Raw genomic sequence first — 26421 nt, forward strand, 5'->3', positions numbered from 1 at the left:
CCACTTCTCCTCGTTCCCTCCACCTCTGACACATATATCCTCTTGGTCAATCTTTCCTCACTCATTCTCTCCATATGACCAAACCATTTCAATACACCCTCTTCTGCTCTCTCAACCACACTCTTTTTATTACCACACATCTCTCTTACCATTCCATTACTTACTCGATCAAACCACCTCACACCACATATTGTCCTCAAACATCTCATTTCTAGCACATCCACCCTCCTCCGCACAACTCTATCCATAGCCCACGCCTCGCAACCATACAACATTGTTGGAACCACTATTCCTTCGAACATAGCCATTTTTGCTTTCATAGATAATGTTCTCGACTTCCACACATTCTTCAAGGCTCCCAGGATTTTCGCCCCCTCCCCCACCCTATGATTCACTTCCGCTTCCATGATTCCATCCGCTGCCAGATCCGCTTCCAGATATCTAAAACGCTTTACTTCCTCCAGTTTTTCTCCATTCAAACTTACCTCCCAATTGACCTGACCCTCAACCCTACTGTACCTAATAACCTTGCTCTTATTCACATTTACTCTTAACTTTCTTCTTTCACACACTTTGCCAAACTCAGTCACCAGCTTCTGCAGTTTCTCACATGAATCAGCCACCAGCGCTGTATCATCAGCGAACAACTGACTCACTTCCCTAGCTCTCTCATCCCCAACTGACTGCATACTTGCCCCTCTTTCCAAAACTCTTGCATTCACCTCCCTAACAACCCCATCCATAAACAAATTAAACAACCATGGACACATCACACACCTCTGTCGCAAACCTACATTTACTGAGAACCAATCACTTTCCTCTCTTCCTACACGTACACATGCCTTACATCCTCGATAAAAACTTTTCCCTGGAGATATATACGACCCTTGAGCACGACGGTATACGACCCAATCTTCCTCATGCCCCTCATTACGAGCCTTAATCACCTCGTTTGTCTTCCTCGCCTCAAAGTACCCTCTGACTTTTGATGGGCCTTGAGTACATGTCATTTCACATCTTCCCACTCTATCCCCAGGTGTTCGTCAGCTAGACCCAGTTACACTTGGCATTTGAGTCCAGTTGGCCTCGCGCTCGCCCAATAAGATCACTTTATCCTTGATGGTCGCGCGAATTCAAATACTTCACCTTTGAACTCTTATATTTAGATGACTCCATTTTCAAAAGGATTTTTGCTCTAGTTTTCAAAAAAAAAAAAAAAATTAGTTTTAGTTGACCACGGAAACTAGCTACGTCTCTTCGTTGTATATCATCTGACTGTTATATTCCTCTCTTGTGTCTTCCCTGATGATGATGTGATTATGACACGAAAGTGCACTTGGGAACTTATCGTGTTCCATTTCCCGGTGGACTCATAGGAATATATATATATATATATATATATATATATATATATATATATATATATATATATATATACCCAAGATGCTCGTAGGGCATAGAAACCTATTAGAAACACGTGAAGAGAAATGAAATGGAAAAATAATCTCTAAAAGGAATCAGATTATTTTAGTTCAATGTAATCCTTGTATGTTTGTGTACGTATCCTTCCATCGGCTTCCTTGTTTGTCTGTCTGTGCGTCTGTCGAGATGGCCTAGCGCTATAGCATTAGGATCTTCTTGTCAAACTTCCCTATCGTAACCTTCCCAATATCTTTCAATCTGGGTACACAGCTATTTTTTTTTTCCTCCACATCTTCAGCGTTCACGCCCTGGGCATCAGGTCAAAGTTTAATGAGCTATTCAAGTCTCCTCTGAGGGTTCTGTGCGTGACCTTATACTCTTGTTTAATACACGTATATTTATGCTAACTGTCTTGTGGTAGTCGACCAAGCGTTGCTAAATGCAAAGTTGCGTCTCTGTTTACAGCCGCGTGTTACGCTAATTCTAGATTCACTCATCTCTTCATACATCAGTCTAGGGTACTGTACGTTCATGACTTGGTATCTATTCACCGACACAAGTACGATAGATATATCTATCTATCGTAGGATTATATTGAATATTACCAATCTCCATAATGTACGTCACAATTCCTTGATAAATCAAATTTGCTTCCATCCCAATTCTCTTATCAAATCTGCTCCCATGCCAAAGTCTGTTTATCTTCATATTGTATACAAACATCCTGATACATTATTCTTAAGATGTTATTTAATGTAATGACAAATTTAAACACCCATACATTCGTGGGGGCCTTTTAGCCTAACGTAAATAAAAGAATGGCAAAATAAAATGGGGCCTTTTAGCCTAACGCAAATAAAAAAAATGGCAAAATAAAAATGGCATCCCTCTTTTTCATTGGCCATTAGCTACACAGACTTTCCCAAGCCGTCCATGACTTTTATAAAACCACAAGAGAATCCTGGTCTCCTTCGTCCATCGTGGTAATTGTATAAAAAAAAAAAAAATAGTGGAAAACACATGGTGAAGTAATAACGTTTTGTTGATGGTGGACCTCCGTGCGTCCTGATGATGATGTAAACAGACTTGCCACTTGTGTAGTGGCCACCATAACACGGCCTCCCGCTAACTAGTCCCCCATCTCGCGGCTCGTGGCTCAATTTATGATACGTATTATATCGTAAACTACTTCGATATGAAGGTGGAATAGGACGTAATTTGTGATATAGGTGTTTGTGTGTGTATTAGGGGTGTGTGTATGTGTGTGTTCGTACGTGCGTTGGTGATGCGTGTACGTCCTAATGATGTAAACAGACTCGCATCTTGTCCAGTGGCCGCCATAACGCGGCAAAGAAGCGCATGAGACCCACCTAGTGGCTGGAGACTTAATTTCAACTCCTTCTACTGTCTCATTTTGGCAAAATAACTTTGATATGAAGATGAGATTTTGAATATAGTGTTGCTTTTAAGTGTATGCATATGTATATAGATTTGTAAGTAGCTTCGTAAAGGTGTTGGCGATGACGCTCTTTAACGTAAAGAAATATAGACAGACTCGAAACTCAAACACTTACGCTTATGATAATGCCTAACGCGGACGCATCACATTTGAGACTTTAGATTGAATTTAACTTTGTAATTAAATGCTTTATTTCGCCGATGATAAATAGATTAAGAGTATTTTTCAGGCTCGAAAAAGAGATTGGAAAAACATTGAATGCCTTTTTTCTTTGGGTATAAACTTAAAAAAGTAATATGAAATGCTTCTTGGGCCGATAGGTAGCAAATTTTTATGTAATATATTGAAAATTTTAATTAGTTCAAAGCTCTATAACAGAATTTAATGGTGTTTCAATCGTGACTTAGACCTAAAACTTTAATTCGATATGAAAATTTAAATTATCCAGAGATTTTAAAGCAAATTTATATAATTTTAGAAAAAAAAACGTAAATTATGAGGTTTTCATAAAATAGTTTTGGTAACAAATTTGATGTAAAGGAAAATATAAAAATTTCTTTGCCTTACACATCAATACAAAATGTTAATTAGTGCTTCCACAGAACTAGAGGTGACTAGATCATTCCACATCTTGATTACAGGACAAAATGATCCCAAAATTAGATCATCAATAACCTCAAGTCTTATTTATGATGAAAAATATGATCATACAAATTTTTTTCATATATTACACGTATCTTTCAACCCCCAACCTCGACCAAAATATCAATCATTTTCTTTATTATTATTGTATAATTCATCTAGAAATAATCAATAATGTTTCCATTAACATACAACGAGCCAATAATTAAAAATTACTGTACATAAATTATTTTTTTGATTAGTTACAATATAGAAATTAATGATCCCCAAGTGTCATTTGGATCAAAAAACTTAATGAAAAATTTTGGTCTATACTGATATTCTAAATCAAATCGAATATGTTAAAGAAAATAATAAATGATACAGGGAAGAAATTTATTGTTCTAGGGCATTTTTTCAAGCCGAAAATAGATTGTGTTTCTTGTTGAAATATAATGATAGATTTTTTTTTACCTCAGTTATGAACCCAGACTATTGTATAATGCTTGATAATACAATGATAGGATTTTTTACCTTAATGTTAACCTAAACTATTGTATAATGCTTTCTGATGCTGACTGGCACTTAATAATTATGAAATACATGAGACATATATTCAGTCAAAGCTTAATGACAGTGTATAAGTCCCCCCCAAAATAAAATTCTAACCCCAAAATCTTATATATGATGAAGTATATGATCAATACAATGAAGCTAAGTCTAATTTGATTACGTTTGAGTTATCTTTTTCTTTCAAAGGTCTTGTCTATATCATTATAGTTTATATATTTCAAAGGTCTTGTCTATATTATTATAGTTCATATATTTCTTGATGAATAAGTTTCTGGTTTCAAAATTTGGCATTGGCGCTGTTTAGGTCAGCAATTAAGTTTTGAATTGATTATATGTTTAATATACCAAGTAGTTATTCATTATCCATAATTAAGTACAGTCTGGCAGCACTAGAGATCATTATAGAAAAGATTTTGGTTGTTCTTATATTCTAATTCTGAAACAATGTATTTTACGGGGATTGAAAAATACCCTCTGTTATTACTTGTATTTTTACCATCTTTCTCGAGATTTATATATATATATTTACTTTTCCTACAAAATCTCAACGTAGATCATATTTTTCATTGTGAATAATATTATGGTCGAGTAAATGTTGCTATAAGACAATTAACATCAGTAATTAAGCTTTGAAATAGATACTTTTGATATGTTTCATTATGATTCCATACTCATTAACTATAACGTAATATAACTTATCATTTAAGGTAAAGAAATTCGTATATGTTATACTTTTAGGCTGAAAAATATATATTTAACACTTTTCTCTACTTTCTTACAAGAGAATAGATTATATTTTTACTGTAATTTAACTCTGGGAAATAGACTTAGGGATCATTTGAATTATACAGTTAATTTCCACTAATTGTAATCATCAGTGATCATTAATATCATAAATTTCGCTACATAATTGAGCATAATTTATTATTTAGTTCCGTGACTGTATTCACAGCTTCTCAAATATATTACATTACCTCAAAATGTGTAACAAATTTCTTGACCATATAGCCATAGTTTGAAAATACAATAAATTATCGTTTACGATAATTCATTTAACTTTATCCGCGTCTATCAGCATCTATTATCAATTCAACTGATAGAAATTCACAATTATGGGGTCTGTATTGGGGTAGATATGTGGGCGTGAGGTATACTACGAACTACCTGGGTCATCTTTCTAAATTGTGGTCATTAAACATCTATCTATCTGTTATCTATCTATCTATCTGTCTATCTATGTGGTACATGGCTAATCATGTGGGTACACAATGTCGAAATCAAGAGAGACTGGATATTTCTTTGGTTGGCTTAGAATCATATATTTGAATAATGAAATCTACGCATAACCCATTATCTTTTGCTTCATGCTGGCCAATACTTTATATAACAACTATTATGAATCTATATGAAGTATACTACATGCATGAAAGTGTGGGATAAATGATATACAATGACCCATCAAATTTCTTTAGGCTCCCATAAATGTAAACACATTTTCTATGATAGAAAGTATCAGTGAAAACCGACCAAATAATCAAAATAGTATTTCCTTATCGTATCCTTACGTTTTATAGATTTTTAAGACAACATATACATACTCTAACACTTCCCTGTAGATTTTATAATCTAGAAACTGTAAATTGTAGTCTACAACCCGTCCAGCGGCTGAGTGCATGACCCCCAGCCGGGCCACACGGCCGCAGACGACGCCATCTTTGTTGTCCAGGTTGTCCTCGCTCTTCACGGGATTTTGCGAGATTTCGAGGTACAGTGACTCTTTGGTGGGCTTTTTGACCTTTAGCATTGTACTAAATGGTTATGAACACAGGAGGATCCTCCTGTTAGCTTCAATTCCAGCTCGAGGTTGTGAGAATTGTGTAAATGGCAGGTTGAATGTGTCCACTACATGAAAATCGATGGTGGAATTGAGTGGAAGTGTGAGAACTGGAGGCCGGGGTATAGCAGGTATTTTGCTCGTTAACTCGGTCACGATCAGGTATCACCTGTAGTTCGAGTAGTTATGGAGTGATTCCACTCAGTCCTGGGGGTCAGGATGGTACACAACACTCTGGTATGGACCGTCATGTGAGATGTTGTTGTGTAGGTTGTTATAGTAGGTTGTGATGAGGTAGATTAAGGTAAATGACCCACTGGTCTCCACATCTCGGTTATTAACGTGACTTGTTTAATGTTGTATTCCAGTTCTGCTGTGGTGTTTAGTGAATATAATAACAGCATTTTACCTTTGTTGGGGCTATTGTACTTTACTGAATGATGATAAATGAGGTGATAGTAATATATGAGGGGAATTATAGGGTCACTTGAAGTCAGAGCAGGTAATACACATGTTAAAAAATTCAACAAAGCCTTTGAAACCATTGGCACTCAAGATTTGTCTTAATAATCAATATTCTAGTTATTATATACCAGGAACATATGTGATTTAGCAACATGCATATAACAATTGATGCCAATATTCAGACTATAGCAAGGGGCTATGTGATCCCCAACAGCAGACGAGGTCAATAGTGGTATATTTCTGCTGTCATTTCAGCAACTAGGCACCAGTGCTCATGATCAGGGATTTTGTACTTTATAGCAAAAGTTGTGGACGAAAAAGATGTTTTCATGTTTCTTGGTTATCTCCATTTTCTCTTTAATTCTTAGATAAATCTCCATCCATGATATATATTCCAGAATTTACATATTGTATGTTTATCATGTGTAGGCTGGAGAGAAGTTTGGGCATCATGGGGGAGGAGAGCGAGGACGACTATGAAGACTCGGCCTCACTTCCCCCAGTCAAGCGCATTCGTGTCACTCAGTTGGATCTGTTAAACCACTTACTGTCAGAGGTAAAAAAAAAATTTGGTCTTTAGAACTTCCTTTGACTGTTACATGCTGGATGCATTTTAACTTTGGCCTTCCCCTGTCCACCAACTTGTTGATTAAACCCTCAAAAAAATAGACTGCTTGTACAAAAATGTTTTCATTTATACTAAAAATGTTCTTCCCCCAGAATCCTTATGAAAGCTACTATGGCCCTATGAGGTTGCATGGTGTAAACTCCAATACCCTTCCTTATTAGAAGAAAAGGGAAAATTAAGTACTATAGTGATGATTTTTTATTTTCCCTGATTACTGCTTTGATTTTCTTTTGTAACTTCTAAGATTTATGGGAAGGTGGACCACCATAGAAACTATTAACAATTTTGCCGACCGACCATTCTTTTGTATTGTAACAAAATTTATCGTCTTTCAGGTAAATGAGATCAAAACTTGCATGAACACTCGCCTGACTTCTCTAGAGACAAAGGTGTCTGTCCTGGTGCAGACATGCAATCGATTATCAACAAAGCTGGATGCAGTGGAAAGACTGGTTGGCAAGCAACATGAGCAGAATACGTAAGCTGAGTTCTAAGTGACTTAATTGTACTCTTGATTTTATATTTTAGGCTGCAGAATTCTGCACTTTGTTGTACTTCTCAAAATACATTTTCTTTGAAGTCTGTATGACATATTCATTTTGTAGTATAAATTTCATGGAAGAGAATTTTATATTTCACTACACTTTTCTTTTTTTTTCTTGCCCAGTTGTATTCTTTTAGTCATTTCCTTTTTAATCCAAGGATTTTGAAAGATCTATAATCACACCTTAGTATTTAGCAGCTTAGACTATTTTTGTATTATTCTTATCTGCTAAGTTTCTTCCAACTCACTGCACTGAAGTCCTGTATATCATAAATTGATTCTGTGTATTTATAGTGTACTATTTCTCAGTGTAATGAATGCAAAATTTTAAACTTGCATTCCTCTTATGTAACATACTGTTAGTTCTTCCTTGCTAAGATCTTTCTTTTTTTAACATAAATTCATGAACTGTTCTTCCACCTCTATCCTTAGTTTTTATCATCCCAGTGTCCCTTCACTTTAGACATGTATACTGTTTGTTATCATTTTTACATCCATCTTATCTGCTGGTTAATACTGGTTCAGACATTGTTAGCCTGGTAATGCTCTGACCTCCTGGATTTAGCATGTTAACCTTTTTGACATGGAAGAAGCTATTGTATGAAAGTGATCAAATGAAAAAGGGGTAAATTTAATATTTTCATGTTTAGATAAATTATTATAATTTTCAGGCCTGTAGAATTGGCTGTTGATGCATCCAATGGCCCAATACTTGTGCAGGACACAGATACAAACAACCACATGAACATAATATCCCTAAATTCGGAAGAAGACTTTCCCCATGGTTCATGGCTTGGGGATCCCTCACACCCAACACTGCGAGTTAGATGCCCAATAACTCCTCAGTAAGTGTTGTGTGGTTTCAGTCTAGAAGTTCTCTATGGAGTGGTATGTTTAGAAAGAGACTAGAGATATTAAACTGATGGTGAATGGGCAAGCAACTCACATTGATATGGAGCACACCACATTTAGAGTTAACAAAATTAATAAGTGCACTAAAACTCCTTGCTCTGGGCCCACTCTCACTCCAGCATGGCAGGCTGATTAAATTCCTTCGTTACAGTGAAGAACGATCATAAGCATAGTGCAAGTGGGATTGATTGGCAGAGTTATGAGGTACTGTAGTGTACTGGCTTGATTCAGAAAACAGCACTCTGCTTTTAAAATATAAACATGAATGGAAAATTATTTTATAAATCATACTCTTTGCATACATATAGTTATTGAGAGTATGATACCTTGCTCAATTCTTCATCAGAATTAGATTATATATCATGAGAAGATTTTGTGAATTACAGGGGAATTAGGAGGTTTGTTGGTAACTGTAACTGTGTTAGTGTATGATTGATAGAACTTCCAGAAAAAACAAGTTATTGAATAATTAAGGTTTTTTAGCCTTTGTAGTTTCAGTGTACCTTTTATCATGTTTCATTTGTACTTAACAAATGTAACAGACTTTCATAGTATGGAGCTATTATGAAGCATATATAATACACAGATCCAAATGAGAACATTTTTGCAAAAATACCCTAAAAGTATTGTTAGTAACAAATCACCTTCCTCTTGTTGCATGAGAGTTCTACAGTAGCAGGAGTATATAGTTATTGAGGAAGAGTTTTGTTGTGCTAATGCTATAGACCTCGGCAGCTGATCTTGCAAACACATTCACATATACACCATCCTTACTTTTTGTACATTCTGATTTATTTATTTCTTATGGTGAAGTAAAAGGCAATGCTTTTGTTTGCTTAATGTTTCAGCAGAACTTTCACTTGATATGATTAGATCCTTAACTAGAGTACATACAATTCTGAGCAACCAGAATATTCTGAGATTTTATGGTGTTCCATCTTGCTTTAAGTTTGGAAAATGGCTCTCACGCCATTATGGGAGTTAAAGAAATTTAAAACATTATGTAACTGCAGCTGGATGTTCTACTCTCTTAGAAGGTTTAATGGCCATTTAGCCCAAATTATATGACTAAATTGCTAGTTTTTATTTTCAATTTACAATTGGTGAGCATTCAGTTGCAATTAGCTAAAAAAGAGATGACCACCTTATTGGTTAGTTTGACATACTGTTGTGTTGAATCTGTGCAACCTATTTCCCAAACAAATAATATGGACCTCTCCTTTGGTTAATTACATAACTGCAGGACCTCATTTACAGGGTTCCTGCAGCTTCAAGGCTGCATAAATCCAGTAGCGGGGAAATTATGGACTCCTGTGGAGTGAGAGGTCCCCCGAGATTTTTCTTTTTTCTTTTTTGTTTTATGAACTCTTTTCACCCATTAATAGTGGTACAGCCTTGCTGTAGTGACTTTTCATCAAGGGTGTAACCTTATGCAGGCAGAGTCTTGTAATTCGTCTCCTTGATTTACTTTTAATTTCAGAAAATGATGCGGAGAGCAAATAAAGCCTCGTGATCCGGTTAATGTATAATCAACACAATGGAGATTAGTCTAAATACAGACCTGTATTTGTCCACAGGAACCTTCTTCATATCAACTCAACTTGCATTACAGCTGAGAAAATGGCTCTGACTTTGCTGGATTACCTTTTTACCAAGGAAGAATTGGCTACTTCTAATTTATCAGGAAGGAGTAAGTTAAGCTCAGCTACATGGTTATATACTGTTGGAAGACACACAAAGCAGAATTCAGTATTCAGCTTCAAATATTTTCTCATCAAATGAAGGTTGATGTATGCCTTACATCAGATGCCAAGTTCAGGCTTTACACATACATTTTTACATTTGTATGAATAATCTACTGCCCCTCCTTTCATATAACATTTGACTGTTGTACATTTTTACTTTGACCTTTCATATATATTATTTTCTATCTCTGGATACCCAGATATATCCTTAATACTTGGGATATAATATTCTCCTGTCTTTCACTCGTACTAATAAGATTGAGCTGAAAACATAACAAAAGTGTGTAAACCTAAGAGGTTCCTGTGTACACAGTACCTACGGTACATTTTACCAAATCTTCACAGGATTAATTAGAAAATTTTCTACACTGTACTTCTCTGGCTGAATGGAAAAGTAGTTTATTTGTAGATGAATAATATTTGAAATTGAAATTTACTTCTAGTTCATTATCATTAAGATTTGTCCAGAGTATATTCACAGCAAAAACAGATGGATCTTTAATTACCTTTTCTTTTCCAATACAGGCAGATGGAACAAACGACAGTTAGACCCTTTAATGATTTTTGGCATCCGATGTCACCTCCAATACAAATTTAACATCTCATCAAAGGTATGGCATAAGATTTGTCAGAACATGGACTCAAAATGCCGTTCAGCTTGGAAACGTCGCATGAGGGGCATGGTTACCCAGCCACGAAATAATAGGGTAAGCAAAAAAGCACTTTTCACATGTGTCCCATTGAGGTGTTTGTGTCATTCAATTTGAAGTCTGGGATTATTCATTATAAATTTTGGCCGTTTTTAGATTAGTTTTCTCATTAATATCTGAAAGATCACAAAGCTTGGCTTATCATTCTGAGATTAAAATCAGAAAGTCATCTCCTAACTTAAAAGGCTATCTCTGCCAAGTAAGCAGATCTTGCCATGGACTTCTGTTAATTTCTGTGAAGAGCTAACAGTGCAGGCAGAAGGGAATGAATTTGTTTCGTAGTATCCGACATATATACATTTTAAGTTAAAATATTCAAAGCAGTGTTCAACTGAACAGGTTGGATATGCAAAAGCTTCAGCATTGCATGACCCTTCACTAACATAACAGGTGATCTAAGGTAATATAATTTTGCATGCTTCACAGCATTGTTAATCATCCCTCCATCAAATTATGATTAATAATTGATGCCTAGTATCAGTCTTAGGAACAGCACACCAACATGGGAATGCCACGGCTGTGATTGATTCCATACTGAGTATGAAAAGTTCAGCTTGCACATGTTTGATGGAAGTTATAAATTTAAAGCTGTCTAGCATAATGATTAGCAAATCAGCTTCAATCATCTTGTGTATTTGCTTGTTGTTTGGGCACATATGCAAACCACATACAAAATAAGCCTGAACATTTGAAGTGACAAATATGTACTGGAAAGATGAATTGGAATGTAGGAACTAGCATGACAATATGTATGGGATTTTAAGGATGTTTTACTTCATTTGCATTCTGAATATTCCTGTAGTAATAGAAATGTCGCAGTTTGTTGTATGTCCATATCTTAAATAGTAGATTCCTTACTTAAACAGTAACAGGAATGCCCACACTGATATTCGATGCAAAACTGAATTCATGGGTAGATCCTAAATACTGAGGTGTTTTTAACAACCTCTATGAAAATATTCAGCCAGATGGTGAAGGTAATGTATCATATCAGTATATTATTATCTTTGTGTCTGATGTATGGCTAAAAATAAACTTTCTTTCAAACTATTCGCCATTTCCCGCATTAGCGAGGTAGCGTTAAGAACAGAGCACTGGGCCTTTGAGGGAATATCCTCACCTGGCCCCCTTCTCTGTTCCTTCTTTTGGAAAATTAAAAAAAAAAACAACTATTAACTCATCTAGTTTGCATAAAACGACAGTATGAAGTAGAAACTTAAAACTTTGATCCCCAGCAGCAGACACCCCAAATTGGCCACACCTCCTCTGTTCGGAAGGATCCTGCTGTAACAGAAGATATTTCTTTTGACTTCGACTCTCTTCAGAATTCTAACTTGGACCTCAGTGATGTTAAGGTAAGGGTCCAATATTTTTAAGGATTCATTGAAAGTATGCATATTTTGCTAGAATTAAGACTTCATTATTTTCATCAAGTAGTGCTGTATCTAAAATCAAATCTGATTAGTATCAGAAGTTTTGAAAATGACTCTTCCACCATTTTATCTTTTATGCTACCTTCTCAACATTCAGAGTAAAGTGGTGTATGCACACACTTTCCAAACATGTTAGCCATTATCTCCACAAGGCATCTGACTCTGAGCAAACCCAGCTTGTTGTCGTTCCCTTTAGTGTTGGTTGATAAATGGGTAATGGGCATGAGCTAAGATGGTTGTGCATGTGTGTATAAGTTTTAGACATGGCATTTGTACGAGGTTTAGAAACAGGTAACATAAGTGTATAACATGAGGAAACCTCTCTTCCAATGATACACAAATTGTAATCATACCCTCAAATGATCACAAATCAGTTTCACTGGATAAAACCTTGGCATTTTTTCCTTGAAAGCTAATGTTACCCTTCTGAATGTTTCCACCTCTGCATCTGTGTGAATTATCAGTTAATGCCTTACAGGAATGTGTTTGACTTTTGTCACTACTTTAATCATCAATTTTTTCATGTTTTCTGCACTTGAATTTCATTGTTTTATATCTGACAGAAATACACCAGTTACCCCAAGAGTGTGTAACTGATGATTTATACTTATAACATTGATGTGAATAAGAAAGTATGCACATTTTCCTCATATAAATTTAACACTTACAAGTTTAGGTGTATGATTACCTGCTTTAAAGTGGGAATTAATGTATGTGATACAAGAATACAGTATGTATAAGGAAGGAATATGCAGACAATGCAAGTTGATGTGGAATGTATGGAGATAGGCAAGGCCAGGGTCAAAAGTGTGCTAAAGTGACTATATTTCCCAACTCATTGGAAAGAAGAGATGGCATAGTGGTAGAAATATGTTCTATTGAACAATATAGGACTTAACAGCACTTCTTGTAAGAACTGCTTTTTTTCTAATTTTCATATCATTGCTTCTCTCTCTCAGGTAATAACTCAGTCCCCATCATGTGAACTTAGAATTTTGAGTGCAACCCCAGAGCAGATGTCACAACTACAAGACACCCAAGAAATTATACTTTCAGAGGAACAGATTCTTGCCCAATCCTCGGTAAATATTGCTGTGTAGTTTTTTCCACTGCAGTGTTTGTTTTGAGATGAATATATTATCAAAAAGATAGCAAAAATATTAAAGTTCATTAAGATCATTCATTGATTTTTCAACAATAAATCGATTGAAAATTCTTTGAAGGTCAAGAGATATAAGAAATCATTTAATTTGTAAGGTGAGGAACTTTAATCCTCACACAAATGCTTTCATGACTGATTGCCTAGTTGTGCTTTTATTTGTAACCCTTCAAAAGTGACTCTAGCAAGAAAATAAAAACCATACAATCATGCAAGAACTTGGTTTGATGATATAAAGTTTTTGCCATGTTCGTTCATTAGTTAGCAGCCAAACATCATACATTATGCATATTTTCTGCAGTTCATCCTTATGAGTAGTAGCACATGATATCATTGTAGAGTAGGAAATGATGGGAGGGAAAATGTAAAAGTTGCATATAGGACAAAGTGGTAAATAAAACACTCACACGAGCCTACTGAAATAAATATTAAAGTACTCAGTTTATTGAAGACATACCAACTAATTATACTGGGAGGGAGTGACCAGGTATAATAAAGTGAGGATATTCCCTCCAAGGCTCAGTCCTCTGTTCTTAACACTGCCTTGTTAATGCAGGAAAGGGCAAATATGTATGAATAAATATATTATTTATTTACTATACTTTGTTGGTGTATCCTGCATTAGCGAGGTAGTGCAAGGAAACAGACAAAAGAATGGCCCAACCCACCCACATACACATGTATATACATAAACACCTACACACATACACACATATACATACCTATACATTTCAATGTATACATACATATACATGTTGGAAAGGATCACAATTTTGCACGTGATCAAGATATTCCTATGAGTCCACGGGGAAAATGAAACACGAAAAGTTCCCAAGTGCACTTTCATGTAATAATCACATCATCAGGGGAGACACAAGAGAGAAATAAAACAGTCAGTTGATATACATCGAAGAGATGAAGTTAGGACGCCATTTGGTAAACATGTTTTGGACAATCGCATGTTTACCAAATGGCGTCCTAACTTCGTCTCTTCAATGTATATCAACTGACTGTTATATTTCTCTCTTGTGTCTCCCCTGATGATATGATTATTACAAGAAAGTGCACTTGGGAACTTTTCGTGTTTCATTTTCCCTGTGGACTCATAGGAATACATATACATACAAAAACACATGCATATATACACATGTACATATTCATACATGCTGCCTTCATCCATTCCTGCCGCCACCCCTCCAGACATGAAATGGCACCCCCCTCCCCCCCACATGCACGTGAGGTAGCACTAGGAAAAGACAACAACGGCCACAATCGTTCACACAGTCTCTAGCTGTCATGTGTAATGCACTGAAACTACAGCTCCCTTTCCACATCCAGGTCCCACAAAACTTTCCATGGTTTACCCCAGATGCTTCACATGCCCTTATTCAATCCATTGTGTATATATATATATATATATATATATATATATATATATATATATATATATATATATATATATATATATATATATTATTTATTTATTTATTATACTTTGTCGCTGTCTCCTGCGTTTGCGAGGTAGCGCAAGGAAACAGACGAAAGAAATGGCCCAACCCACCCCCATACACATGTATATACATACGTCCACACACACAAATATACATACCTACACAGCTTTCCATGGTTTACCCCAGACGCTTCACATGCCCTGATTCAATCCACTGACAGCACATCAACCCCGATATACCACATCACTCCAATTCACTCTATTCCTTGCCCTCCTTTAACCCTCCTGCATGTTCAGGCCCTGATCACACAAAATCTTTTTCACTCCATCTTTCCACCTCCAATTTCGTCTCCCTCTTCTCCTCGTTCCCTCCACCTCCGACACATATATCCTCTTGGTCAATCTTTCCTCACTCATTCTCTCCATGTGCCCAAACCATTTCAAAACACCCTCTTCTGCTCTCTCAACCACGCTCTTTTTATTTCCACACATCTCTCTTACCCTTACGTTACTTACTCAATCAAACCACCTCACACCACACATTGTCCTCAAACATCTCATTTCCAGCACATCCATCCTCCTGCGCACAACTCTATCCATAGCCCACGCCTCGCAACCATACAACATTGTTGGAACAACTATTCCTTCAAACATACCCATTTTTGCTTTCCGAGATAATGTTCTCGACTTCCACACATTCTTCAAAGCTCCCAGAATTTTCGCCCCCTCCCCCACCCTATGATCCACTTCCGCTTCCATGGTTCCATCCGCTGCCAGATCCACTCCCAGATATCTAAAACACTTCACTTCCTCCAGTTTTTCTCCATTCAAACTCACCTCCCAATTGACTTGACCCTCAACCCCACTGTACCTAATAACCTTGCTCTTATTCACATTTACTCTTAACTTTCTTCTTTCACACACTTTACCAAACTCAGTCACCAGCTTCTGCAGTTTCTCACATGAATCAGCCACCAGCGCCGTATCATCAGCGAACAACAATTGACTCACTTCCCAAGCTCTCCCATCCCCAACAGACTTCATACTTGCCCCTCTTTCCAAAACTCTTGCATTCACCTCCCTAACAACCCCATCCATAAACAAATTAAACAACCATGGAGACATCACACACCCCTGCCGCAAACCTACATTCACTGAGAACCAATCACTTTCCTCTCTTCCTATATATATATATATATTTTTTTTTTTTTTATTTTTTTATTATACTTTGTCGCTGTCTCCCGCGTTAGCGAGGTAGCGCAAGGAAACAGACGAAAGAAATGGCCCAACCCCCCCCCATACACATGTATATACATACGTCCACACATGCAAATATACATACCTACACAGCTTTCCATGGTTTACCCCAGACGCTTCACATGCCTTGATTCAATCCACTGACAGCACGTCAACCCCGGTATACCACATTGCTCCAATTCACTCTATTCCTTGCCCTCCTTTCACCCTCCTGCATGTTCAGGCCCCGATCACACAAAATCTTTTTCACTCCATCTTTCCACCTCCAATTTGGTCTCCCTCTTCTCCTCGTTCCCTCCACCTCCGACACATATATCCTCTTGGTCAATCTTTCCTCACTCATTCTCTCCATGTGCCCAAACCACTTCAAAACACCCTCTTCTGCTCTCTCAACCACGCTCTTTTTATTTCCACACATCTCTCTTACCCTTACGTTACTCACTCAATCAAACCACCTCATACCACACATTGTCCTCAAACATCTCATTTCCAGCACATCCATCCTCCTGCGCACAACTCTATCCATAGCCCACGCCTCGCAACCATACAACATTGTTGGAACCACTATTCCTTCAAACATACCCATTTTTGCTTTCCGAGATAATGTTCTCGACTTCCACACATTCTTCAAGGCCCCCAGAATTTTCGCCCCCTCCCCCACCCTATGATCCACTTCCGCTTCCATGGTTCCATCCGCTGCCAGATCCACTCCCAGATATCTAAAACACTTCACTTCCTCCAGTTTTTCTCCATTCAAACTCACCTCCCAATTGACTTGACCCTCAACCCTACTGTACCTAATAACCTTGCTCTTATTCACATTTACTCTTAACTTTCTTCTTCCACACACTTTACCAAACTCAGTCACCAGCTTCTGCAGTTTCTCACATGAATCAGCCACCAGCGCTGTATCATCAGCGAACAACAACTGACTCACTTCCCAAGCTCTCTCATCCCCAACAGACTTCATACTTGCCCCTCTTTCCAAAACTCTTGTATTTACCTCCCTAACAACCCCATCCATAAACAAATTAAACAACCATGGAGACATCACACACCCCTGCCGCAAACCTACATTCACTGAGAACCAATCACTTTCCTCTCTTCCTACACGTACACATGCCTTACATCCTCGATAAAAACTTTTCACTGCTTCTAACAACTTTCCTCCTACACCATATATTCTTAATACCTTCCACAGAGCATCTCTATCAACTCTATCATATGCCTTCTCCAGATCCATAAATGCTACATACAAATCCATTTGCTTTTCTAAGTATTTCTCACATACATTCTTCAAAGCAAACACCTGATCCACACATCCTCTACCACTTCTGAAACCACACTGCTCTTCCCCAATCTGATGCTCTGTACATGCCTTCACCCTCTCAATCAATACCCTCCCATATAATTTACCAGGAATACTCAACAAACTTATACCTCTGTAATTTGAGCACTCACTCATATATATATATATATATGTATATATATATATATATATATATATTTGCGTGTGTGGACGTGTGTATGTACATGTGTATGGGGGGGGGTTGGGCCATTTCTTTCGTCTGTTTCCTTGCGCTACCTCGCAACCGCGGGAGACAGCGACGAGGTATAAAAAAAAAAAAAAATATATATATATATATATATATATATATATATATATATATATATATATATATATATATATATATATATATATATATATATCTAAAGAACAGAGCATCCTTGCCCTTAGCCAGCTTGTGAGACTGGGTTTACTTTGCAGACCACATTTATGAAGTTAATTCCCATAAAAAAGTGTATGCCTCTGAGGCAGACCCACCCCATGTAATTGGGACTGGAGCTTATGATAATAGATACTATACAGACATAATATTAATCTCTCATTAGAGATGTATTTAGTGGACAGCCATCAAAACACATGTTAATAAAATACAGTTTCTCATTTGTTATAGCAAAGCACAAGCTTTTGAAAAAAGAAAAAAGTATATCCAGAGCCAAGCAATTATATTTTGTTAATTCTTTCCTCCAAGAAGAGGGAGCTCCCAGTTCCACATAGAAACAAAGAATAAAAACTCTAAACAGACCCACGTTTCCGCTTACACCACTTCTTTACACAAAATACTTCTATGACAATATGAGTAATTCATTTTGAAATTTTCATTCTATTTTTGCTCCCATGGGTGGCATGTTTGGCCTCAATGAAGCAATGAGTCATGTCAGCATATTAAGAAAATATAATGTGCATGCTAGTTAGCAACTTAACAGTATGCCATCCGTATGTCCCAAGAGTAGAATTACATATCAGCTGAAAGCTCGACTTTTTAATGTGATATCGACACTATTTTTTCTTATATCCTCTTGCCTTGTTCTACTTTACTGAGAGTGTAAGATGCTAATGAATGAACCTTTAAGTAAGAAATATCCTTGTTTTACTCCTGTTCCAAATTTTGTGAAGTGATGACAGGGGAGGGGAGGATTTCCAAACCACTGCTCCCACCCATCTTAGTGAAATTTAAGTAACCTTTGAAGCATAGGGTAGTATTTTACCTACCCTATCCCCAGGTAAAAATGTACTAAGCAGTAACTTCTTTTGAGTTTATATTTTGGATACAGAACAGTACAAATTACACTATCCATTATTTCCTCATATTTCATACACATCCATCCATATTTGTTTTGTCTTAAACTTCATCAGAGTGAGAAGAGCATCTTGATCAGCAACTCCTCATCTGTGCCCATGAATACGGAAGTAATGAGTGGTGAGGAACTAGGAGAGGAGCTGGACATGACTCATGACCCACCGCAATCCCCCCTCTCTGCACAGACCTCTACATTGGCTGCCATGGATGATCCACACCACCGCATCACTCTCAAAACGGAACCAGAGCTGGCAATATTAGATCAACATGGAATACTGGCAAGGGACTCGGAAACAGATGACTGAATGATGCTTATTAGCATCCTGTTTACATAGCGTGAGTATGAGCAGTGAGAGGAAAATCATTAATTCTGAGTCTTAGATATATGCAGTATTATGAATGCAGCTCGTGCAATAATCAAAATATAAAAGTTACATAAGCAACAAATCATACAAAGCAACTACTGAGAGTGGTATTAGGTTTTAGTAGGAAATTTTAAGTATGCTTAGGAAGTTTGAATCTTTTGTATTATTTCCAGCACAGAACATATGACTTGGGAAAGTAAACCATACCCAGTTCTTTGATAAAAGGTGAATAAGCCCTGATAATTTGGGAGGCAAATCTATATACATTGTAAATATATATGTTTACTGTATGTTTTTTATCATACTTAATTGCCGTCTCCCGTGTTAGTGAGGTGGCGCAAGGAAACATATGAAAGAATGGCCCAACCCACCCACAAACACATGTATATACATAAACGCCCACACACACACACACACACACACATATACATACCTATACATTTCAACGTATACAGACATATACATACATATTCATGTACATATTCATACCTGCTACCTTCATCCATTCCCGTCGCCACCCCGCGACACATGAAATATATATATATATATATATATATATATATATATATATATATATATATATATATATATATATATATATATTTTTTTTTTTCATACTATTCGCCATTTCCCGCATTAGCGAGGTAGCGTTAAGAACAGAGGACTGGGCCTTTGAGGGAATATCCTCATATGGCCCCCTTCTCTGTTCCTTCTTTTGGAAAATTTAAAAAAAAAATGAGAGGGGAGGATTTCCAGCCCCCCGCTCCCTTATATATATATATATATATATATATATATATATATATATATATATATATATATATATATATATATATATATTTTTTTTTTTTTTTTTTTATATACTTTGTCGCTGTCTCCCGCGTTTGCGAGGTAGCGCAAGGAAACAGACGAAAGAAATGGCCCAACCTCCCCCCCCATACACATGTATATACATATGTCCACACACGCAAATATACATACCTACACAGCTTTCCATGGTTTACCCCAGACACTTCACATGCCCTGATTCAATCCACTGACAGCACGTCAACCCCAGTATACCACATCGATCCAATTCACTCTATTCCTTGCCCTCCTTTCAACCTCCTGCATGTTCAGGCCCTGATCACACAAAATCTTTTTCACTCCATCTCTCCACCTCCAACTTGGTCTCCCACTTCTCCTCGTTCCCTCCACCTCCGACACTTATATCCTCTTGGTCAATCTTTCCTCACTCATTCTCTCCATGTGCCCAGACCATTTCAAAACACCCTCTTCTGCTCTCTCAACCATGCTCTTTTTATTTCCACACATCTCTCTTACCCTTACTTTACTTACTCGATCAAACCACCTCACACCACACATTGTCCTCAAAACATCTCATTTCCAGCACATCCATCCTCCTGCGCACAACTCTATCCATAGCCCACGCCTCGCAACCATACAACATTGTTGGAACCACTATTCCTTCAAACATACCCATTTTTGCTTTCCGAGATAATGTTCTCGACTTCCACACATTCTTCAAGGCTCCCAGAATTTTCGCCCCCTCCCCCACCCTATGATCCACTTCCGCCTCCATGGTTCCATCCGCTGCCAGATCCACTCTCAGATATCTAAAACACTTTACTTCCTCCACTTTTTCTCCATTCAAACTTACTTCCCAATTGACTTGACCCTCAACCCTACTGTACCTAATAACCTTGCTCTTATTCACATTTATTCTTAACTTTCTTCTTTCACACACTTTACCAAACTCAGTTACCAGCTTCTGTAGTTTCTCACATGAATCAGCCACCAGCGCTGTATCATCAGCGAACAACAACTGACTCACTTCCCAAGCTCTCTCATCCCCAACAGACTTCATACTTGCCCCCCTTTCCAAAACTCTTGCATTCACCTCCCTAACAACCCCATCCATAAACAAATTAAACAACCATGGAGACATCACACACCCCTGCCGCAAACCTACATTCACTGAGAACCAATTACTTTCCTCTCTTCCTACACGTACACATGCCTTACATCCTAGATAAAAACTTTTCACTGCTTCTAACAACTTGCCTCCCACACCATATATTCTTAATACCTTCCACAGAGCATCTCTATCAACTCTATCATATGCCTTCTCCAGATCCATAAATGCTACATACAAATCCATTTGCTTTTCTAAGTATTTCTCACATACATTCTTCAAAGCAAACACCTGATCCACACATCCTCTACCACTTCTGAAACCACACTGCTCTTCCCCAATCTGATGCTCTGTACATGCCTTCACCCTCTTCTCAACCAATACCCTCCCATATAATTTACCAGGAATATATATATATATATATATATATATATATATATATATATATATATATATATATATATATATATATATATATTATTTTTTTAATTTTTTTAAATTTTGCTTTGTCGCTGTCTCCCGCGTTTACGAGGTAGCGCAAGGAAACAGACGAAAGAAATGGCCCAACCCACCCCCATACACATGTATATACATACACGTCCACACACACAAATATACATACCCATACATCTCAATGTACACATATATATACACACACAGACACATACATATATACCCATGCACACAATTCACACTGTCTGCCTTTATTCATTCCCATCACCACCTCGCCACACATGGAATACCATCCCCCTCCCCCCTCATGTGTGCGAGGTAGCACTAGGAAAAGACAACAAAGGCCCTATTCGTTCACACTCAGTCTCTAGCTGTCATGCAATAATGCCCGACACCACAGCTCCCTTTCCACATCCAGGCCCCACACAAATTTCCATGGTTTACCCCAGACGCTTCACATGCCCTGGTTCAATCCACTGACAGCACATCAACCCCGGTATACCACATCGATCCAATTCACTCTATTCCTTGCCCGCCTTTCACCCTCCAGCATGTTCAGGCCCCGATCACTCAAAATCTTTTTCACTCCATCTTTCCACCTCCAATTTGGTCTCCCACTTCTCCTCGTTCCCTCCACCTCTGACACATATATCCTCTTGGTCAATCTTTCCTCACTCATTCTCTCCATGTGCCCAAACCATTTCAAAACACCCTCTTCTGCTCTCTCAACCATGCTCTTTTTATTTCCACACATCTCTCTTACCCTTACATTACTTACTCGATCAAACCACCTCACACCACACATTGTCCTCAAACATCTCATTTCCAGCACATCCACCCTCCTGCGCACAACTCTATCCATAGCCCACGCCTCGCTACCATACAACATTGTTGGAACCACTATTCCTTCAAACATACCCATTTTTGCTTTCCGAGATAATGTTCTCGACTTCCACACATTCTTCAAGGCTCCCAGAATTTTCGCCCCCTCCCCCACCCTATGATTCACTTCAGCTTCCATGGTTCTATCCGCTGCCAGATCCACTCCCAGATATCTATAACACTTTACTTCCTCCACTTTTTCTCCATTCAAACTTACCTCCCAATTGACTTGACCCTCAACCCTACTGTACCTAATAAACTTGCTCTTATTCATATTTACTCTTAACTTTCTTCTTTCACACACTTTACCAAACTCAGTCACCAGCTTCTGCAGTTTCTCACATGAATCAGCCACCAGCGCTGTATCATCAGCGAACAACAACTGACTCACTTCCCAAGCTCTCTCATCCACAACAGACTTCATACTTGACCCTCTTTCCAAAACTCTTGCATTCACCTCCCTAACAACCCTATCCATAAACAAATTAAACAACCATGGAGACATCACACACCCCTGCCGCAAACCTACATTCACTGAGAACCAATCACTTTCCTCTCTTTCTACACGTATATATATATATATATATATATTTTCTTTTTCTTTCAAACTATTCGCCATTTCCCGCGTTAGCGAGGTAGCGTTAAGAACAGAGGACTGGGCCTTTGAGGGAATACCCTCACCTGGCCCAATTCTCTGTTCCCTCTTTTGGAAAATTGAAAAAAAAAAAAAAAAAAAACGAGAGGGGAGGATTTCCAGCCCCCCGCTCCCTCCCCTTTTTGTCGCCTTCTATGACACGCAGGGAATACATGGGAAGTATTTTTTTTTTTTTTCTTTTTTTTTTCCAAAGGAAGGAACAGAGAAGGGGGCTGGATGAGGATGTTTCCTCAGAGGCCCAGTCCTCTGTTCTTAACGCTACCTCGCTGACGCGGGAAATGGCGAATAGTATGAAAGAAGAAAGAAATATATATATATATATATATATATATATATATATATTTCTTTTCTTTTAAACTATTTGCCATTTCCCACGTTGGCAAGGTAGCGTTAAGAACAGAGGACTGGGCCTTTTTTGGAATATCCTCACCTGGCCCCCTCTGTTCCTTCTTTTGGAAAATTAAAAAAAAAAACGAGAGGGGAGGATTTCCAGCCCCCCGCTCCCTCCCCTTTTAGTCGCCTTCTGCGACACGCAGGGAATACGTGGGAAGTATTCTTAATCCCCTATCCACAGGGATAAAGTGTGTGGAAGAAGAAAGTTAAGAGTAAATGTGAATAAGAGCAAGGTTATTAGGTACAGTAAGGTTGAGGGTCAAGTCAATTGGGAGGTGAGTTTGAATGGAGAAAAACTGGAGGAAGTGAAGTGTTTTAGATATCTGGGAGTGGATCTGGCAGCGGATGGAACCATGGAAGCGGAAGTGGATCATAGGGTGGGGGAGGGGGCGAAAATTCTGGGGGCCTTGAAGAATGTGTGGAAGTCGAGAACATTATCTCGGAAAGCAAAAATGGGTATGTTTGAAGGAATAGTGGTTCCAACAATGTTGTATGGTTGCGAGGCGTGGGCTATGGATAGAGTTGTGTGCAGGAGGATGGATGTGCTGGAAATGAGATGTTTGAGGACAATGTGTGGTGTGAGGTGGTTTGATCGAGTGAGTAACGTAAGGGTAAGAGAGATGTGTGGAAATAAAAAGAGCGTGGTTGAGAGAGCAGAAGAGGGTGTTTTGAAGTGGTTTGGGCACATGGAGAGGATGAGTGAGGAAAGATTGACCAAGAGGATATATGTGTCGGAGGTGGAGGGAGCAAGGAGAAGAGGGAGACCAAATTGGAGGTGGAAAGATGGAGTGAAAAAGATTTTGTGTGATCGGGGCCTGAACATGCAGGAGGGTGAAAGGAGGGCAAGGAATAGAGTGAATTGGAGCGATGTGGTATACCGGGGTTGACGTGCTGTCAGTGGATTGAATCAAGGCATGTGAAGCGTCTGGGGTAAACCATGGAAAGCTGTGTAGGTATGTATATTTGCATGTGTGGACGTATGTATATACATGTGTATGGGGGGGGTTGGGCCATTTCTTTCGTCTGTTTCCTTGCGCTACCTTCGCAAATGCGGGAGACAGCGACAAAGTATATAAAAAAAAATATATATATATATATATATATATATATATATATATATATATATATATATATATATATATATATATAAATGCCCATACATGTACATATTCATACTTGCTTGCCTTCATCCATTCCTGGCACCACCCCACCCCACAGGAAACAGCATTGCTACCCCCTGCTTCAGCAAGGTAATGTCTAGAAAACAGACAATAAAGGCCACATTCGTTCACACTCAGTCTTTACCTGTCATGTGTAATGCACCGAAACCACAGCTGCCTATCCACATCCAGGCCCCACAGACCTTTCCTTGGTTTACCCCAGACGTTTCACATGCCCTGGTTCAGTCCATTGACAGCATGTCGACCTTGGTATACCACATTGTTCCAATGCACTCTATTCCTTTTATGCCTCTCACCCTCCAGTATGTTAAGGCCCCAATTGCTCAAAATCTTTTTCACTTTATCCTTCCACTTCCAATTCGGTCTCCTGCTTTGCCTTGTTCCCTCCACCTCTGACACACATATCCTCTTTGTGAACCTTTCCTCACTCTCTCTCCTTATTCATTACTTACTCGATCAAATCACCTCTCAACTCACATTGTCTGGAAACATTTCATTTCCAATACATTCACCTTCCTCCGCACAGCCCTATTTATATCCCATGCCTTGCAGCCATGTAATATTGTTTGGACTACTGTTCCTTCAAAAATACCCATTTTTGCCCTCCCAGATAAGTCTCTCTCTTTCCAAACATTCTTCATCATTCCCAGAACCTTGACTCCAACCCTCACCCTATGACTCGCTTCCACTTCCATGGTTCCATTCACTGCTGTGCCTACTCCCAGATATCTAAAATACTTCCTCCTCCAATATTTCTCTTCATTCAAACTTACATCCCAACTGACTTGTCCCTCAACCCTGTTTTTATTCACATTCATTCTCAACTCTACTTTCACACATTCTTCCAAACTCAGTCACCAACTTCTGCAGTTCACACTTGAATCAGTCACCAGTGCTGTATCATAAGCAAACAACAACTGACACACTTCCCCAGCCCTCTCATCCCACACAGAATGCATACACACCATTGTCTCCAAGACTTACATTTATCTCCCTTAACACCCCATCCATAAACAAAGTAAATGACCATTGTTACATCACTCACCCTTGCCCCACCAATCTTGGAACCATTCAGTCTCCTTTGTTCCTACTCAGACACATGCCTTACACCCTTCATAAAAACTTCTCTCTGCTCCTAGCAGCTTACTTCCCACACCATATATTCTCAAGACCTTCTGTAAAGCATCTCAACCAACCATCATATGCCTTCTCTAGATCCACGAATGCCACATACAAATCCATCTATTTTTCTCAATATTTCTCACACATTCTTTAAAGCAAACACCTGACCCACACATCCTCTACCACTTCTGAAACCACACTGCTTCCCAGTCTGATGCTTTGTATATGCCTTCACCCTCTCAATCATTACCCTTCCATACAATTTAGCAGTTATACTTAACAAACTTATACACCTCTGTAGTTCGAACACTCATCTTTATCCTCCTTACCTTTATATGGTAGCACTATACATGCATTCTGCCAATCCTCAGGCACTTTAGCATGAACCATACACACAATGAATATCCATACCAACCAGTCAACAACCTAGTCACTCCCTTTCTTAATAAATTCAACTGCAGTACCATCCGCTCCAGCTGCCTTACTGCATTTCACCTTATGTAAGGCTTTCACCACTTCTTTCTTCACTAAAACACTTTCTATGACTCTCACTTTGCATACCACATCAACCAAAACACCCTACATCTGCCACTCTGTC

General features: G+C 38.2%; 1 protein-coding gene across 3 annotated transcripts in view; it reads left to right on the plus strand.

The window, feature by feature from the left end:
- The first annotated feature begins 5725 nt into the window (after window positions 1-5725).
- Window positions 5726-26421, plus strand: part of LOC139761039 (uncharacterized) — a 38705-nt gene continuing 18009 nt past the window's right edge. Inside the window, exons 1-9 of one of the 3 annotated variants that reach the window (XM_071684799.1) lie at window positions 5726-5840; window positions 6804-6930; window positions 7338-7480; window positions 8218-8391; window positions 10036-10148; window positions 10729-10910; window positions 12149-12268; window positions 13306-13428; window positions 18914-19193. In XM_071684799.1, the coding sequence (XP_071540900.1) occupies window positions 5749-5840; window positions 6804-6930; window positions 7338-7480; window positions 8218-8391; window positions 10036-10148; window positions 10729-10910; window positions 12149-12268; window positions 13306-13428; window positions 18914-19162 (1323 nt within the window). In that variant the 5' untranslated portion in view covers window positions 5726-5748 and the 3' untranslated portion in view covers window positions 19163-19193. Of the gene's footprint in view, window positions 5841-5887; window positions 6041-6803; window positions 6931-7337; window positions 7481-8217; window positions 8392-10035; window positions 10149-10728; window positions 10911-12148; window positions 12269-13305; window positions 13429-18913; window positions 19975-26421 lie in introns of those variants that run through there. The other 2 variants (XM_071684800.1, XM_071684801.1) reach the window with 2 other exon arrangements.

Source organism: Panulirus ornatus, chromosome 39 (genome assembly GCF_036320965.1).
Source record: "Panulirus ornatus isolate Po-2019 chromosome 39, ASM3632096v1, whole genome shotgun sequence".
Classification (NCBI taxonomy): Eukaryota; Metazoa; Arthropoda; class Malacostraca; order Decapoda; family Palinuridae; genus Panulirus; species Panulirus ornatus.